Raw genomic sequence first — 16,928 nt, forward strand, 5'->3', positions numbered from 1 at the left:
CCTCCAGGTATCCAGCCTGGGGAGGGCAAAGCCAGCCCCTACTACCGGGAGACGCACTGGGATGGGGGGGGCTGTGTGTGACCACACAAAAGGCGCCCCCCCAGTTGTTGTGGGAGCGGTCACTGTATTATCTAAGTGACAGAAACTGATTTGAACATTTTGCCATCTCTTCTGGAAACCTGAATATTTATCTACCTGAAGTGAACTAACTGATGTTTAATAACTGAAGTTTAAGAAGGCTTGTGCCTAAAGTGTTATGTTTAAACCTGAGACATCTTATAGTTAAAGTAAATAAGTTAAATTCTACTTGAAAGAACTCGTTTCCCAACCCACTTTGTGTCAAAAACTTCCTTTGTTTCATAAAACTTTTCTTGTTTGTTTGAGCAACTCCTGCCTGAGACTCTAAATCATTTTTACCTCATACATGTCCCCCACTAGATAATCTGAGGTAAATTGTAGAAATTTGTGTAACTGGTGTACCTTGAGGTGGTCACACTATATTTAATTGAGGGCTGGCCCAACGTGAGGTTGAGAAAGTGCTGTTGTGCTGTCGCTCACTGCTGGTGGTTGCTTTTCTTTTCTGAGAGAGATATGTTAAATTCTTGAGGTTTTAAATTTTGGAAGTTAAAGTGATGTTTTAAATTGTGTACATGGTACATTTCATTGTTAAATACAACCTGAGACCTATGATGTGGAAAGTGGGATATTATTTCTTAAAATAAATAAATAAAAGGAATGGATAAAGATTGCATCCATTCAAAGAATCTGAAGCCTGGAGAAAAATGTATTTGCCTGGCATTCAAAAGCTAATAGCATCAATGGTGGGCAAGCCTGATGAGGGAGAGCACTACACAACCAGGGGCTACCACTGGCAAGGCCTCTTCTTTTGCTGCCCCCGAGGGGATGCACAGAGAAGGGCTTGAAGGGATCACTGCAGAGCTCAGGTAGGTCTTTATGAGAAGAGGAGTTCCTTGAGGTACTGAGATTCTGAACCACATAAGACAAAACCAGCATTTGAATTAGGGCTAGTTATCAAATAGGAACCAGTGTAAAGAGAAATGTTCCTTCTTGTGCCTCTAGGACAGTGAGGGTGCAGGGCTAAAAGAGCTATTGCTTTTAACAATAAGAGCACATTCACCTCAGGCAGCCTCCCACGACCAGCATATCATTGGTGAGTGACCCAAAGTGGCTGTGGTCACCTCACACTCTCATGCCTGTGAACACAGGACACATGCATAAATCTCTCTGACCACCTGAACACTGTGTCTGATCTTTAGATTGGTTTTGCTGCTGCCGAATTAGTGGGATCTTGGGTTGGGAAGGGGACATAAAAAGTTGCTGAGGGGTGCTGGATCAGGGCCCTGGACCCTCCCCTCTCCTAGGCCAACCCTCAAATCTTCTGGAAAAGGAAGAAGGTATTTGTGTCTTCTGGAAAATATATGTTGAAAATCATTTTGTACACAAGTGTGAAAATTGCACGGAACACATTTTAAAACTATTGATTCTTAATTTATTTGATTTGTATAACAACAGTGGGACAGGTTGCAGAGTTCAGCAAATACAAAGCAAAATGAAGGAACAAATTTAGCAAAGGGATTTATAGCTTATAAATAGTAGCTCATCCGGAAGTCATTCAGCCTGGGTCGCCTGCATTGTGCACAAACTAGGACAGGGGTAGGCAAACTAAGGCCTGGCGGCCGGATCTAGCCCAATCGCCTTCTCAATCCGGCTGGCGGACGGTCCAGGAATCAACGTGTTTTTACAAGGATAGAATGTGTCCTTTTATTTAAAATGCATCTCTGGGTTATTTCTGGGGCATAGGAATTCGTTCACACCCCGCCCCCCAATGTAGCCCGGCCCACCACATGGTCTGAAGGACGGTGGACCGGCCCTAGGATGAAAAAGGTTGCTGACCCCTGAACTAGGATATGCTTTTCTAGCTGTAGTCTAAGGAGTTTTGCATAAACTTGGACAAGTATATCTATGTAGCCTATCAAGATGTATATGTCTATATGGGAGTATATAATATGTCAAATAATCATTAATTTCACTTGGTCTTTAGCTTTTGCATCTCTATATACCACTCAGCGACATAGCTGTCAACGTTTCCCTTTTCTTGCGAGGAATCCTAATCGGAATAAGGGAAAGGTTGACGGCTATGCTCAGCGAATTCCCCCTTAGCTCAGGAGAGCTCTATATTTTCTAAATATAGTAATCAATAGTAATCAATCATATTTTATAATAGAGAGGGTGCCTTTTGGCCTAACACTTTTCTTTTCACTTGTTGGAAGGTGGCAAAGGAATATCTGTAGGTGGAGTAGAATCACTCGTAAATTTCATATCACGGCAGAACAAGACCGCTTCCTTGCCCAAACCCAGCTGGTATTGCCATATGTACATCTTCTGATTGGGCTGCACGGTTACACTAATAGCTTCTTCGATCTCAGTGGCTTCATTCCAGTCTTCCTGCTCTGTGTTGACCCTCTTCCCACCATACTCAGCAGTGAGAGAGAACTGATACTTGGCAATGGCTTCAGTGAGTGCGCCTGACTGATATGAGGCAGTCATGGAAACCTTCCAGTTGTGCTCCACACTGCTCATCTTCTGCTTGTTGTATCCCACTTTCTTGGTGATCTTCTTATTCCATACAATGGGAGTGCTGGACTCATTGGAGATGGTCTTGATAGGTTCCCATCTACCATAAGCTGACCCATGGGTAATAGCCATTCCTCCAGGGAGCATGTTCACAACATCACTATGGAAGGAGTATGTTTCAGCATCCACATTTTCGTGGAAGTTGGTGCATCTATAGTACTGGACCCCCCATTCATCATGGGGCTTTACAAAGTAATAGTAATTCTTGATGCCCCAGTAATAGAGACCATCCTTGCAAGCTGGGTGAAGTGTGTATTCAACTGCATCTGTATCTTCATGCATATTACTGACCCGACGGTAAACACCTCTTTTCTGGAAAATGATATAGAAGGATCCAAAGGCTGAGAGGTAATGGTCCCCTCCGCGGCAGTTGGGATGGAGGCTGTATACTACAGCACCTAAGTCTTTATTCATGTTGCTGACACGGCGATAGTTGTCTCCTTTGATGATGTAGAATAGGTCATCCTCATGGGCTAAGTAGTGATCTCCTCCCGTGCAGGAACTGTGCAGGCTAAACACTTGAAGGTCTTTGCCCTCATGGAAATTGGTGGACCTCATGTAGCAGCCCAGGTCTGAGCGGACAATGTAGTAATATTCATCTACCCCACAGAAATCAACCCCTGGGGCTTTGTTCTTAGGGACTATCTCTGGCATGGTGCTTGATTCTAGGAAAAGAAAGCAATGTATTCAGTTAGATCAGAAGATTTCACAAATTGATCATTTATTTACTCTATTTACTTATTTTATTATTTATGAAAATGAAATAATTAGCAGAATTTGCTGACGTCTTGGAAAACTGTCTCAATGCTTTAACACAATATACCTTCCAGTGCCAAATATAATTCCAAAGGTAAATGATTACTAATTAATTGTGAGGTGCTTTAAAGACGAAGCAAACACCTTCTCCTTGTCAAGACATATTTCTCTATCTATTTCTCTCTCCATTTGATAGGAGACCCACCCACCCCTTCTAAGGAATATAAATTGCGTTTGACAGGCTGGCCAGTTTTAAAAGTAGTTTGCCTTGTGATTTTAGGGAATGGCTGTTTAGGAAATGAAAGATCCAGATTTTGCTGGAAATCAATGCTTTTTTGAAGGCTCAGTGTGGCTAAAACACCGACATCCATCACTGCTGTGCTTGTTCACAAAGAGAAGCTCTTTGCAACTCTCCCTTGTTCAGAACATATTAAAGAGTGGGCCTTCAATACTGAAGCCCCATTAAAAGGAGAGGCTGAGCCAGTGCATTTTGTTTTTTGTTTTGTTTTGTTTAATAATATTTCATTAATTTTACAATACAAAATTATAAGAACATAACACACATTTTTTCACATACATTCTTTTTTGGACTTCCCTCAGCTTTTCTGACAATCCTCCGTTTTGATTCTTTTTTACGCATTTCCTAATTTTATATTGTCTTATAATGATAACCTTCCCTCCTCCCTACTCCCCTTTTTACAATATTTTTAATATTAATTCTTCACAGAGCCTCTTGCAAACCAACAAACGTTATTTCTTCATCGCATCTACTTTACAAATAATCTACAAATTTACTCGAGTCCTCGGTGAACCTATGGTTCCGTCGGTTTCGGATCTTTCCTGTTAATTTGTCAAGTTCTGCATAGTCCATTAATTTCATTCTCCATTCTTCCATCATTGGTATCTCTTCTTGTTTCCATTTTTGGGCCAATAATGTCCTTGCAGCTGTTACCGCATATAAAAAAAGCTTACGTTCTTTTCTATTTATTTCACTTCCAACCATGCCTAACAGAAATGCCTCTGGTTTCTTTACAAATGTATATTTCAACTTTTTTTTCAATTCATTATATATGATTTCCCAGAAGCATTTCACCTTTTTACACTCCCACCACATATGATAAAATGTTCCCTCTTTTTCTTTACATTTCCAACATTTGTTACACACTTTGTACAGAGCCAGTGGATTTTGAGGGGATATTTACTGAGGCCTTTTGTGGGCACCATACGAGGGCAGCCAGGCACTCATGAGTGCCATGCTGGTAACTGCTGTTCTAATTAATTTCCTATCTCAGCTGTGATGGGAAGAGACTGCCTAACAGCTCAGAATATCTTGGAAAGAGGAGCAAAATTCAGATCTGAAGCTGCTTATCTCATTGTGTGCATAAACTGACACCACCCTTTCACCCATACAGCACTGGAAGGGGCAGATAAACTTGTGCATGAACCTACCACCCGTTCTCCCATACAGCACTGGAAGTGACAGATAAACTGGTGTGCATGAACCAAAACCACCTGTTCTCCCATACAGCACTGGAAGGGGCAGATAAACTTACTTGCCTACCCTCAACCTCAGTACAGCAACTACAGCAATAGTATTATAGTGCCAGACTGTTGAGCTTCAGAGCTAGGAGAGGATGGAAGGACACATCTATGGGTGCTGTGGGGGAAGAGAAGAGATTTCCCAATTCTTTACTCGTATTTTCTTGTGGCGTCTGATTTGTTCCTTCTAACACCAATGTATCCAGGAGGTGCAGATTGTTAAGACTAGCTGAGCATCCCTGCTTGGGATTGCCATGCTGTAGGATCTGCACCCCCTCCATGCAGACTGAAGGTTTAAATATGTGTATATATCCTATTTCTTAAAGCTATGACAGTCTCTACCATGTCTTCAATTCTCCAAAGGAGCACTGGGTGAGTCCCTGGAACACCTTGGGATCTTGCTACAGCTCGGCAGAGGAAAGTGTTCTTGAATATGCATGAATGTTATTTTTAAATTCAAACTCAGCTGCTGGAATACCTGGTTTGTTTTAGTAGAATGGTTGTTGTATTATTAAAAGGAACTTCATTTCACTTGTACTGTTATTGCTTAAATAAAAACCTTAGAGTGAGGTATAGATCCTGTGTTTTTGGGTCTCTTCCTCACCCTACACAAGATGGGCTGGGAGTCTGATCAGCCACTAAACTCCACCATTTGGGTGTTTTTGATTCAGGAATATAAAAATAGGGGCATAATAGAAGTTTATAAGATTATGCGTGACACTAAAGAAGTGGCTATTCCTCTCTCCCTCTTCTGGTGCCATAACTCTAGAGCTCAAGAGGTCCTATTAAAATAGCCTGACAGCAGTCAGTGATAGGCAAAAGAACATACATTTCCACACAATGCAAAACTCCCTTATGAAATAAATTATCATGAAGCATTGAGATAGCCATTGTCTCCTGGTGACTATATGTAGCCGTACACCTTGCTATTCAAGAAACATTCAGTTTGTCTAGGACTGCATTCTGAAAGAGATCTGGAGGTTGGGATGGATGTATCTAATATAAGTTATACTTTATAAACTATTTACAAAAGAAATGTTCCAGGGAGCTCTAGCTTCTCTGTTGCTGAATCCTTCCCCTACCCAGAGGTCCCTTCCAGTCCCATCTGCGTTCTCAAAGATACCCATGGGCCTCTTCCAAATCCAAGATGTTGCATATGAGTTCAGAATCTGGTAGGAATGGGGATTCTGCCTCTGGATCACATCATGATCTCATCCTGCAAGGTGTTTCATGACATTTAGAGGAGACTGAGTAAATGAAGGGAGTTCTGGTTGCTGGAGGGACCAGAGATACCAATCCCTAAAGCCTTTGGGAAGCCAGTGGCGAAGTAAGAAGAACAGGCACCCAGGGTAGGGTGGCGGGGCAAACCGCTCGTTGGCGCATGCACACGTGCTGCTACATACCACGTGTGCGCTGCTATGTACCATGCATGGCAGCAGGATCTCCTGCTTGCAGCTGCAGCGGAGTCAGTGGGATCCTTCACTCATGGCTGCAGCGGTGGTGGAGGGTTAGGGTACACTGTATGGCGCTTGAGCGGTGCTGCGCATGCGCCACTGGTCGGTTTGCCGATGGCACCGCTCGAGCGGAGGAGAGTGCAGCCGTGAGCACAGGATCCTCTGCATGCGTCTGCGGCAGCACAATGGCGGTGCGTGCCTGGGGGTGGCAGGGCGAGACCCCTGAGGTGTGCCTTTTTGTCACACCTCCTCAGAGATGGCACCCGGGGGGCCTGCCCCCCTTCCTCTGCCACTGCGGAAGGCCCCATGTCACTTCAATATCACACAGGGAATTTCATTGGCACTCAATAATTATAAACAAGTAGTTAGACTACAGGTCCACAAAGAAGCAGCCCCTGGAACCCCCTGGGATTTTTATTCAGCTGTGCAGAGAGAGATTCTCCTTGAATATGCATTAATGTCATTTTTAGATTCAAGATTTTTTGCTAGAATACATGCTCTGTTTTAGTAGACTGGTTGTTAAAAGGAACTTCATTTAACTTGTACTGTTATTGCTGAAATAAAAACCTTAGAGTTTATAATTATAACCTTTATAATTATAAAGAGGTGGTTAGACTGCATGTCCACAAAAAGCATTCCCTCCCTTATGCCCCAAATTCTAAAGTTATCTCTCTCCACTCCTGCCCAGTAGCCCTCCAAGACTTACCAGTATTTGCACAAAAACTTTTGTAGTAGGTGGGAGCTGCTTCTCTTGGTGGAGAATGAGGGAAATGTGTGAACACTTGCTGCTTAAATAGGATAGAAGAGGCTATGGGATAATGAGAAACTACATACCGCTCCTCCTACATTGGAACTAAAAAAATATTTATTGATAAGCAGAGACACAACCACAAGAAAACCCTCCCACTACCCTTCTCAGCGTGCAGTCTTCCAGGAACAAAATATAGCATCAGCAGAACTTAGAATATCTATCATTTTCTAGTGCTGTGAGAGCTCTATATTTAAACTTTAGCCCACAATAATCACCCAAATTTAATAAAAGATCCCTAAATGGGGAGGAAGCCTTTGAGCGTTCCTGTTGACCTACCATACAGTGGTACCTCAGGTTACATATGCTTCAGGTTACAGACTCCACTAACCCAGAAATATTACCTTGGGTTAAGAACTTTGCTTCAGGATGAGAGCAGAAATCTGGCTCTGCTGGCGCAGCAGCAGCAGGAGGCCCCATTAGCTAAAGTGGTGCTTCAGGTTAAGAACAGTTTCAGGTTAAGAACAAACCTCCGGAATGAATTAAGTACTTAACCCGAGGTACCACTGTATTTCATTTATTAGAAGGTGGCAAAGGAATATCTGTAGGTGGAGTAGAATCACCTGTAAATTTTATATCATGGCAGAACAAGATCGTTTCCTTGCCCAAACCCAGCTGGTATTGCCATATGTACATCTGCTCATTGGGCTGCAGGGTCAAATTAATAGCTTCTTCGATCTCAGTGGCTTCATTCCAGTCTTCCTGCTCTGTGTTGACCCTCTTCCCACCATACTCAGCAGTGAGAGAGAACTGGTACTTGGCAATGGCCTTAGTGAGCAAGCCTGACTCATATGAGGCAGTCATGGAAATCTTCCAGTTGTGCTCCACACTGGTCATCTTCTGCTTGTTGCACCCCACTTTCTTGGTGATCTTCTTATTCTATGCAATGGGAGTGTTGGAGTCATTGGAGATGGTCTTGATAGCTTCCCACTTACCATAAGATCGGCCTCGGCTAATAGCCATTCCTCCAGGGAGCATGTTCACAACACCACTATGGAAGGAAAGTGTTTCAGCATCCATATTTTGGCAGAAGTCGGTGCATCTATAGTACTGGATGCTCCACTCATTAATGGGTTTTACAAAGTACAGTGGTACCTCAGGTTACAGATGCTTCAGGTTACAGACGCTTCAGGTTACAGACTCCGCTAACCCAGAAATAGTACCTCGGGTACTATTTTCGGGCCAGCCTGAATAATACTGGTCAAAGTTTAACCAAGACTTGTCAAGGCTGGTTCAGACACGTGGATGATTTGAACACTATAGATGCTTTAGTTGAGATTCCTGCATTGCAGGGGGTTGGACCAGATGATTGGGATCCTTCCCAACTCTACAATTCTTTGATTCTATGTGATGTCTTGTGTGTCTGAATGGGATCACTGTGAATAAAACCACCAGAGAACTCTTGTCCCACTTCAAAGGTAGTGCTTTAGAATTAGTGACTCCTTTAGAACACTTACACCCCACTTCAAAGTCCCAAGACACTCTCAAAATATGTTACAAAAAAACTACACTCAAATCTGGTACCAGAAACAGAACTGACATTGTTTCTTCGTATTGCCATGATTATTCTGGTGTTGATTTTTGGTCTCCGCCATTCCTTTAGCGCATAGCACCTGCCCTGAGGGAGTCCATGTAATGATGGGTGCTAGTCTGGCCTTTTTAGATGGTTTATATTTGTGGAGCATGGCATTAGTACAGATGACACAACTCTAGTATAAAACATACCCCTCAAATTGGATCATGGAGGAGATTGCAAGCCTTGTTGCTTTAATCCCAACAGGAACACGATATAGTCTCCTGAGGAAACACACCCACCCACCCCACACACTCCCCAGGCTGCATTTTACTAAATGAAGAAAGGAAATCTAGTCACAGGCCACATCTATTACACCCATCATTTTGTATATTCCGGTTCTTGTGAAAAATGTTTTGCTATGAAGAAATCCGTTAAAGATTGGGCTTATTCTCTCTGAACAGAACAAGCTCTTCTGATTTCCTGCTTTTACTCGTAAATAGCTTGTAACCGTGAGTAGGAAACTAAGACCTGGGGCCTGGATCTGGCCCAATTGCTTTCTAAATCCGGCCTGCGGAAGGTCCGGGAATCAGCGTGTTTTTACATGAGTAGAATGTGTCCTTTTATTTAAAATCTCTGGGTTATTTGTGGGGCCTGCCTGGTGTTTTTACATGAGTAGAATGTGTGCTTTTATTTAAAATGCATCTCTGGGTTATTTGTGGGGCACAGGAATTATTTGATTTTTATCCCTTCAAAATATAGTCCAGCCTTCCACAAGGTCTGAGGGACAGTGGACCAGCCCCCTGCTGAAAAAGTTTTCTGACCCCTGTTGTAAACTGTTCATAGACAGAATGTAGGTACAGATCCACACTTTTTTTGCTTCTGATAGAATGAGCTTTATTGAGAGAATAACCATTAAGAGAAACCAACCGAATACTTAGTTAGAAGCTTGGCGTCATTGCTCTTAGGGCCACAGCTCCCAAGGTCCCCTGGAAAGGGCAAATGACTGTTAAACCGGGAAAAGCCAATGATGTGGGTGTGTTGCAGGTAGAAATGGCCAAATGAGCATTCTGGCTTCAATGGGCAGAGCGTGGCTTGTGTGGTTTTCTGCCTATCACAGCAGCTTTGCCAGGTGAACGGGCTTCTTGTTTTCGCAGGTGACACGAATGTGTCTGGAGGTAACTGTGCCTTTGTATTTGCAGTCATTAGGAGGTTTACCATTGATGAACCTGCAGATGGTCATGGAGAACGGATTGTTGCTGTCATATAATTTATCCTTGAACTGCTTCCCGCCATTGCCACAGACATCTTGGACAGAATCCGTGGGGTTGTTGATGAAGGTATTGGTGAATTTGCACACCACTGGATTCAGCTTCCTCTGCACCATCATGAGGTTGCAGTAGGCATTGAGGTTGGGGGCTGAGGTTTTGGGGTAATTGATGTGCTTCTTTTGAAAAGCTGCCCAAGACTGCCCTTCGCAGGACTGCACCAGGAGGACGGTGAGAAGGACGGCCAGGCGAACCAGCAGGCAGCGAGAGACCAGCATGGCGGCGTCTAAGAATCTACTGGGAGGAAAAGGAAGGGGAAGGAAAAAAGGAAACGTTAAAGAGATGCCTATTTCTTAAGGGGGGGTGACAAGAACCTTTATGCACCTTACAGATAATGTAGTGGTAAAATCTGGAGTGTTTGTGGGAAGCTTCTATGGAAACAAAATTAAATATGGTTGGCACGAATGGGAGGTCCTGCCCCCTTTGACTCAAATATCAGGTGTGTTATGTCACGGCTAAAAGAAACTGCTGTTTCTTTAATGTGAAAAGAACTAAGTAAGCGACCTACAATGACTCATGCAACCTTTGACATAATTGTACCTGTATATATAGAGTGGTCAGTGTTAGTGTTGGGTGTGAGTTGGTTGGTTAGAGAAAGCTGGTAGTGTTGATGTGTGTACAGTTGGTTGGTCGTTTTTCAGATATAGCGTATTCTCCTTCATGGAGAGCACGTGTTGTGGTGGGGGCCGCCAGGACACTCCAAAGTTGTGGGGCGGGCTAATTGACCATTGGCCACTGATATGATTGGGCTTCCCTTGTTGTTGGGAAGAAGTTAATGTTGCCATTTGTTGATTGACAGCCAGAAATACTAAAACTACTTGCATGAGGCTAGGTCTTCCTCTTTTCGCCCGTGCATCAGATTGCCTGCCCCCCCCCTAGAATTAGGGTTGTTCGCGTTGACCTTGCTATGCCTGTCATGGGGTCGTCTGCTCTTGGGGCAGGGGCTCGGTAGGAATTTTGTCCATCTGGCTGATTGGCTGGTGCCATTAGGTTTTTGCCTACTGTGTAGCAAATCGTCACAACTTGTAAGGTTGCGGTTAGGCATTGGTTTATGGTTTGGTTGGTTGAGGGGCATGGATTAGCTGTGCCTGCCCCTCTAATGCTGCTGCTGCAAGGGATTCCGTTAAAGGAATCGGGGGCTAACTATTACTTGTCCACCCTGTCAAGGGGGCTCGGGCCACTGCAAGAGCTTCTGGCTGCATTTGGGGTGGGCTGAGGGCAGGTAACCTGCTCTGTTGCTAGCCCCAAGTATATTCCCCTTTTCTGACTTTTGCAGGCGTGCGGAATTTCAGACTGTCCCCCATGGTGGGGGGGCAGCTAGTCGCAACCAATGCCTAAGCAACAACTCATTTGTTTGTATTTTAATAAAGTTGTGGCCAAAATTATGCCAAAAACCTTAAACAAAAATTCCGTGTGATTTATTGGGGTGTCCCTGGGGACCTTGACACACAAAAGACTTTTAAGAATAAAAGCAGAATTCTGCAATGTACTCTTTTTCAAGGACTCTTTGTGCTGACTAGGGTCCGAAGACCAGACAAAGGAGGTCAGAACATTTGCTTTTTTCTAACACTGACCTGTTATGTGTGTGAGAGAGATTTGGATCAGAACCGGACCGGAGGAGGGAGAGATAAAGAGCCCCCTGCCTCTGCTACCATGATCACAGTCTGGATACCCCCAAATGCCTAATTTTCATAAACCAATTTACTTGATTCTGAACTCAATTCAAAATGTTGGTGCTGACCTTTAAAGCTGTAAATGGCCTTGGCCCAGTAAAGGGAACCAGGCAGTACAGGGAACCAGGCAGAGGGCCTTCTCGGTGGTGGTGCCTGCCCTGTGGAATACCCTTCCATCAGCTGTTAAGGAAATAAACAACTATCTGACTTTTAGAAGACATCTGAAAGTAGCCCTGTTTAGTGAAGTTTTTAATGCTTGATGTTTTATCGCTTTTATTATTATTAATAATAATATTCTGTTGGGAGGCACTCAAAGTGGCTGAGGAAACCCAGCCCAGGGTGGGGTATAAATAATAAATTATTATTATTATTATGTGCTAATTACAGAGCCAATGTGGTGCACTGATTGCTGTTACCTTCAAGTCAAATCAAATCAAATCAAATTTTATTAAACGGTCACAGACCAGATTGACTCGTACAGTTGGTCAGCGAAACATAACACCGGAAAAAACAAAGGACAATTTCAATACAAATTAGGCCATAACAACAGTTTAAAATTGGACAACATGAATAAAATTAAGTATTTGCCTTCGCCTGCATGTTGACATTGGAAAGCTCTTGTTTTCTGCGCCTGATAGCGGCTGCACAGAATTTAGCAACATTGATCGTGATTACAGGAACCTTATCTTCTACCAAGGCTCTCATACATTGAAGTTCTGATTCATTTTTAAGCTTTCGTAGAACTGGGGCAATAAAGGTCAGGCGTAAATCCTCGTAATAACTACAGTGCAGCAATACATGCAAACTTGTTTCCACTTCCGATGAGTCACATGGGCAAACACGTGACTCATATGGTTTGCCCTCATATCTGCCTAGTAGCAGGGCAGAGGGCAGGACGTTGAATCTGGCCAGGGTAAAGGAATGTCTGTACTTAGGTATTTGTAAATCAGCCAGATAGTTTGCGGGTGAGAACCCTCTCCCAAAGTCTCTAATTGTGGCGTGTTTATCCATTTTGCCCATATGACATTGCAGCTCTATGTCCCTAATGCGCTGGAGCACTTGACTTCTGGCTCTCTCATATCCTGCCGCTATCAAGATCTGCGGGAAGAATCCCAAGCTTCTTATCTTTTCAAACAGGGAAGCTTTCCAGGTAGAATGAAAGGTGTCTAAGAGTGTTAAGGGAGCCAAACCGGCCGGGAAAAAAATAAGTTTTAACCAGTAGTGTATCTTTAGAATCCACAAACGCGTGTTAACAGGTAGTTGTCCAACTTCTAAGCGGACAGCTATATTAGATACACAGGGAGGGATCCCCAATAAACATCGGTAGAATTTTGCTTGAAATGCCTCCATAGGCGCAGAATTTTTAAAACTGCAAACCTGGGATCCATAAGTGAGTTGTGGGAGTATTTTTGCAGCAAAAACCTGGGAGGCCGCCGGAACGTATTTTCCCCCTTTCCCGTGAAAGAATCTTGTAAGGGCTTTACTGGCCCTTCCTGCGTTGGCGATGGCGTTTTTCATCTGTTGGTGCCACGAGACCCTTTCCTGAAAAGTTATTCCCAGGTATTTGAAAGTTGCTACCTGGTCAATAGGTTGACCATTAATTCTCCATTTGTGTTTCCTTCTTTTTTTTGAAAACACCATAATTTTAGATTTGCTGTAATTTATTGATAGTTGTTCCACTTGACAATAATCAGCAAGTGATCTCAAAAGCTTCCTCAAGCCAACGCAGGAAAAGGAGAGTAGGACTGCGTCGTCCGCATACAGAAGCACCGGGAGGGGCATACCTGCCAGTTTGGGAGGGTGGGCATTTTCTTTCGCCATATTTACTGCTAGAGAGTTAATATAAAAATTAAATAGCATTGGCGCGAGGACACATCCTTGTTTAACCCCATAGTGTGTTTTAATTTCTTTAGTTAGATGGCCTGACCGATCGCATCTTACCCTCACCCTGGTGTTTTCGTATAGACCACGGATAAGGCGTAATAAGCGTTTATCTATGTTTGTAGTGCCAAGCTTTTCCCAGAGTCTATCCCTTGGTATTAGATCAAAGGCCGATTTGAAATCCACAAAAGCTGCATATAAAGACCCCCCTTTTCTAGAGTATTTGTCTGCCAGGTGTTGAAGGATAAGGGCCTGGTCTATAGTTGAACGCTTTGCTCTAAAACCAGCTTGAGCTTCTGATAGAATATGTTCTCTTTCCATCCACTCCACTAATTTGTCACATAAATGAGCAGCGTATAGTTTGCTGATAATACTTAATAGACTGATTGGTCTATAGTTAGCTGGCTCAGATCTGTTTCCTTTCTTGAATATTGGAATGATGATGGCTAAGCCCCAGTCCTCAAGGATAATAGCTGTTTGATTTATACTGGTGAATAAGGCGGCTAGCACAGGGGCCCACCAATCAACATTTGCCTTAAGAATTTCTGGTGGGATATTGTCAGCACCCGGGGCTTTCCCTGATTTAAGAGATTGAATAAGGCCTGTAATTTCTTCTGTGGTTACAGGGGGCCATTCTTTGCCAAATTCACTTGAAGCGGGAAGCAGAACTGGGGCCAGTTGATTTGATGAATATAATGAGAGGAAAAAGGCCTCCCAAGCTCCAGCAGGTATAGAGTATTTGATTTCAATTGGGGAGTCTCTCCAGCTTTTTGCGATTGTTTTCCAAAACGTGGCAGAATCTTTCCTTCGGGAGGCCTCCACTAGGCACTGCCATTCCTCCCTTTGTGCCTGGAGCTTTTTCTTGTTAATCAAAGCTTTATAACTGCGTTTTAACTCAAACCAGTCTAATGGAAGCGAAGGTAGGTTCGCTGCTCTATATTTCCTGTACTTATCCAGCAGGAGACGTTTCATAGCCATGCATTCTTGGTCAAACCAGGGTTTGGATTTATTAGAGTGTAGAGATTGCCGTGGCATTTTTTTGTTAGTCAGATAAGGTTGTAGGGACGAAATCAGTTCCCGGAACATGTCTAATCTAGCCTCAGGAGTTGGGGAATTAACGAGGTTCTCCTTTCTAGCAAGAAAAGTATCTGAGTGAAGTCTTTCTGATATTTCATCACTCAATTTGCTGGACCATTTGATACGCGAGTATCTTAGCTCCATGTTTTCGAAACATGGGGCTTCAAGTTTATCAGAGCAAAATAAATCTTTTCTTACGTCCAGTATTAAACAGAGCGGTAGGTGGTCGCTGTCAACCCTCTCCACCACTTTGTATTCCTGTGCTCTGCTCAAAAGGTTAGATGACACTAGGACGTAATCAATAGTGGAGGCTCCCATGTTGGATATAAATGTGAATTCCCCACTGGGTTCTCTGTCGACACGACCATTTAATACGGTCAGATCCAAATTACCTTCAAGTGAACAACTGTGATGTTAACATATGAGAGTGCTGGAGGTGAAATAGTTAAACAGGTGACCCCAGTCAGGACCCAGTGGTGGAGTCAGAGGGACTATAAAACCAGCTTTGGGAGGGGCAAAGGGAGGAGTTCGTTGGGAGTTGGGTGGTTGGTTGGAGTGGGAGTGAATTGGGATAGAGTTTGTGGGTAGGTTGAGTCAGTGTAGCAAAATAAGCTGAGTCAGGAATATTTAGGGGCTAGGAAGACAAGTAAATATCTGAGAGGTGGGTTAGTGAGTGAGAGCAGGTAGCGGAAGTTATAGGTCTGGATAGGCACCCCGTGTTTGTAATTGACCGATACCGTCTATGAAACCACACGCTTGTTAAACTGCAATAAATAAACAAAAGTTTTTGTTCCAGTATACCCTGACTGGACTCAGTATTGTACCAGGTAGGGCCTGGGTGGTGGCAGCGAGAAACAAAGTGGTGGCACAGGGATCAATAGATGGTGAAACGCCTGGGGATCCTGTGTGGTCACCACAACAACATGCATGGGAGGTCCTGATCACAGATCTCCCACATCTCATTTGGCCCCATGTAGTTCACCTCTCACCCTATATCACCTTACAATCTGGCCTTTACCCTGAGCCATTCCTCCCCTCCTTCAGATTTCATGCTATGCCCATCAGCTGCATGCACATATTGATGGATGTCCCTCCCTCGTTCTCTTACAGTGGCAATGGTGCCCAGCTGCAGTTGAGGAGGATGCAGCACGGCAGACAAACATCCTTCCAATCAGCCCAATTAGACTGATTGGAAGGGTGCATGCCTGTTGCATCTTCCTGCCACCCTGCCAGTCTCACCTTGTCCATGCTACGCCTCTGGTGCCCACCTGAGAGGTGCTGGAACTGAGTTATGGCTGGAAAATGCCCTGGATGTAGCACTGGGCAGAGATTCACTTACCTGCCACTGGGTTCAGCTCCACGTCAAAGAAATGGATCACACTCCGGTTGGAAGGAGCTACTTGCCTCTGACTCTGGTCAACAAGGAGCTTTCTATACAGTAAGCAGCTAGGCAGGGCAAAGAGGGCAGAGGGAAAAAGACCAGGAAGTGATTTGTGTCGAAATCAATTCCTATCCCAATGCTTCCCAGTAATTACTGACTAGCGACAGGCTCATATTCAAAGTGGTAGGGCATGTTGAAACGTGAAATCCCATTGTCTTAGAGCTGTGTTTTCCAAAACAACATGATGAGATGGTGGCCTCATCTTAATTGTTGCCTCAGATAGAAAGAGCTGTGTTCCCTTTTGTAGTATGACTCATGCAATGCATTGGTGACTAATATACCCACAATACAGTGGTACCTCTGATTACGTACTTAATTTGTTCCGGAGGTCCGTTCTTAACCTGAAACTGTTCTCAACCTGAAGCACCACTTTAGCTAATGGGGCCTCCCGCTGCCACCGTGCCGCCACCGCACGATTTCTGTTCTCATCCTGAAGCAAAGTTCTTAACCCAAGGTACTATTTCTGGGTTAGCAGAGTCTGTAACCTGAAGCGTATGTAAGCCGAGGTACCACTGTAATTACCAAAATGATTATGCATTCTTCATCAATCTTCTGAGAAAAATACAAAAACTTATACAAAGCCACAGAGACTTACGAACTATCCAACCTAAGATGTTTTCTTTATATTTTAGGGTAAGTTCATGAAGATACCAACAAAAGGTAAGTTCAATGTTGTTCACAATAGTGAGAGATGCTAGTGAAGTTGTAGATGGATGTTAGTGAAGTTGTAGACAGGGTCCTGGCGTTTTGCACCTGTTTCGCCCTGGCAATCTAAGTAATCAAGAGGCTGTTGTTCGCCCCCA

At 43.8% G+C, this 16,928-nt stretch overlaps 2 protein-coding genes and 1 pseudogene across 4 annotated transcripts in view; all 3 read right to left on the reverse strand.

Annotated features, from left to right (window-relative positions):
- The window catches only part of LOC310829302 (angiogenin-2-like), a 98,160-nt gene that overhangs the window by 64,048 nt on the left and 17,184 nt on the right, over nucleotides 1-16,928 (reverse strand). The gene's annotated exons all lie outside the window — the stretch shown is intronic.
- On the reverse strand, nucleotides 1,488-7,256 carry LOC310829242 (uncharacterized protein). Its single transcript, XM_083707505.1, has 2 exons — nucleotides 7,111-7,256; nucleotides 1,488-3,320 (listed from the first exon to the last, which is right to left on the reverse strand). The coding sequence occupies exon 2, from the start codon at nucleotides 3,307-3,309 to the stop codon at nucleotides 2,278-2,280; it is 1,032 nt and encodes a 343-aa protein (XP_083563631.1). The 5' UTR covers nucleotides 3,310-3,320; nucleotides 7,111-7,256; the 3' UTR covers nucleotides 1,488-2,277.
- Nucleotides 9,597-16,380, reverse strand: LOC310829303 (ribonuclease pancreatic pseudogene; annotated as a pseudogene). 2 transcript variants are annotated; one of them, XR_014568594.1, is made up of 2 exons: nucleotides 16,024-16,380; nucleotides 9,597-10,287 (listed from the first exon to the last, which is right to left on the reverse strand). The product of XR_014568594.1 is annotated as a ribonuclease pancreatic pseudogene (transcript). The 2 variants fall into 2 exon arrangements; XR_014568595.1 differs by having other exon boundaries at nucleotides 9,597-10,290.

The sequence above is a fragment of the Podarcis gaigeae genome, assembly GCF_964106915.1.
Source record: "Podarcis gaigeae genome assembly, chromosome: 13".
Lineage (NCBI taxonomy): Eukaryota > Metazoa > Chordata > Lepidosauria > Squamata > Lacertidae > Podarcis > Podarcis gaigeae.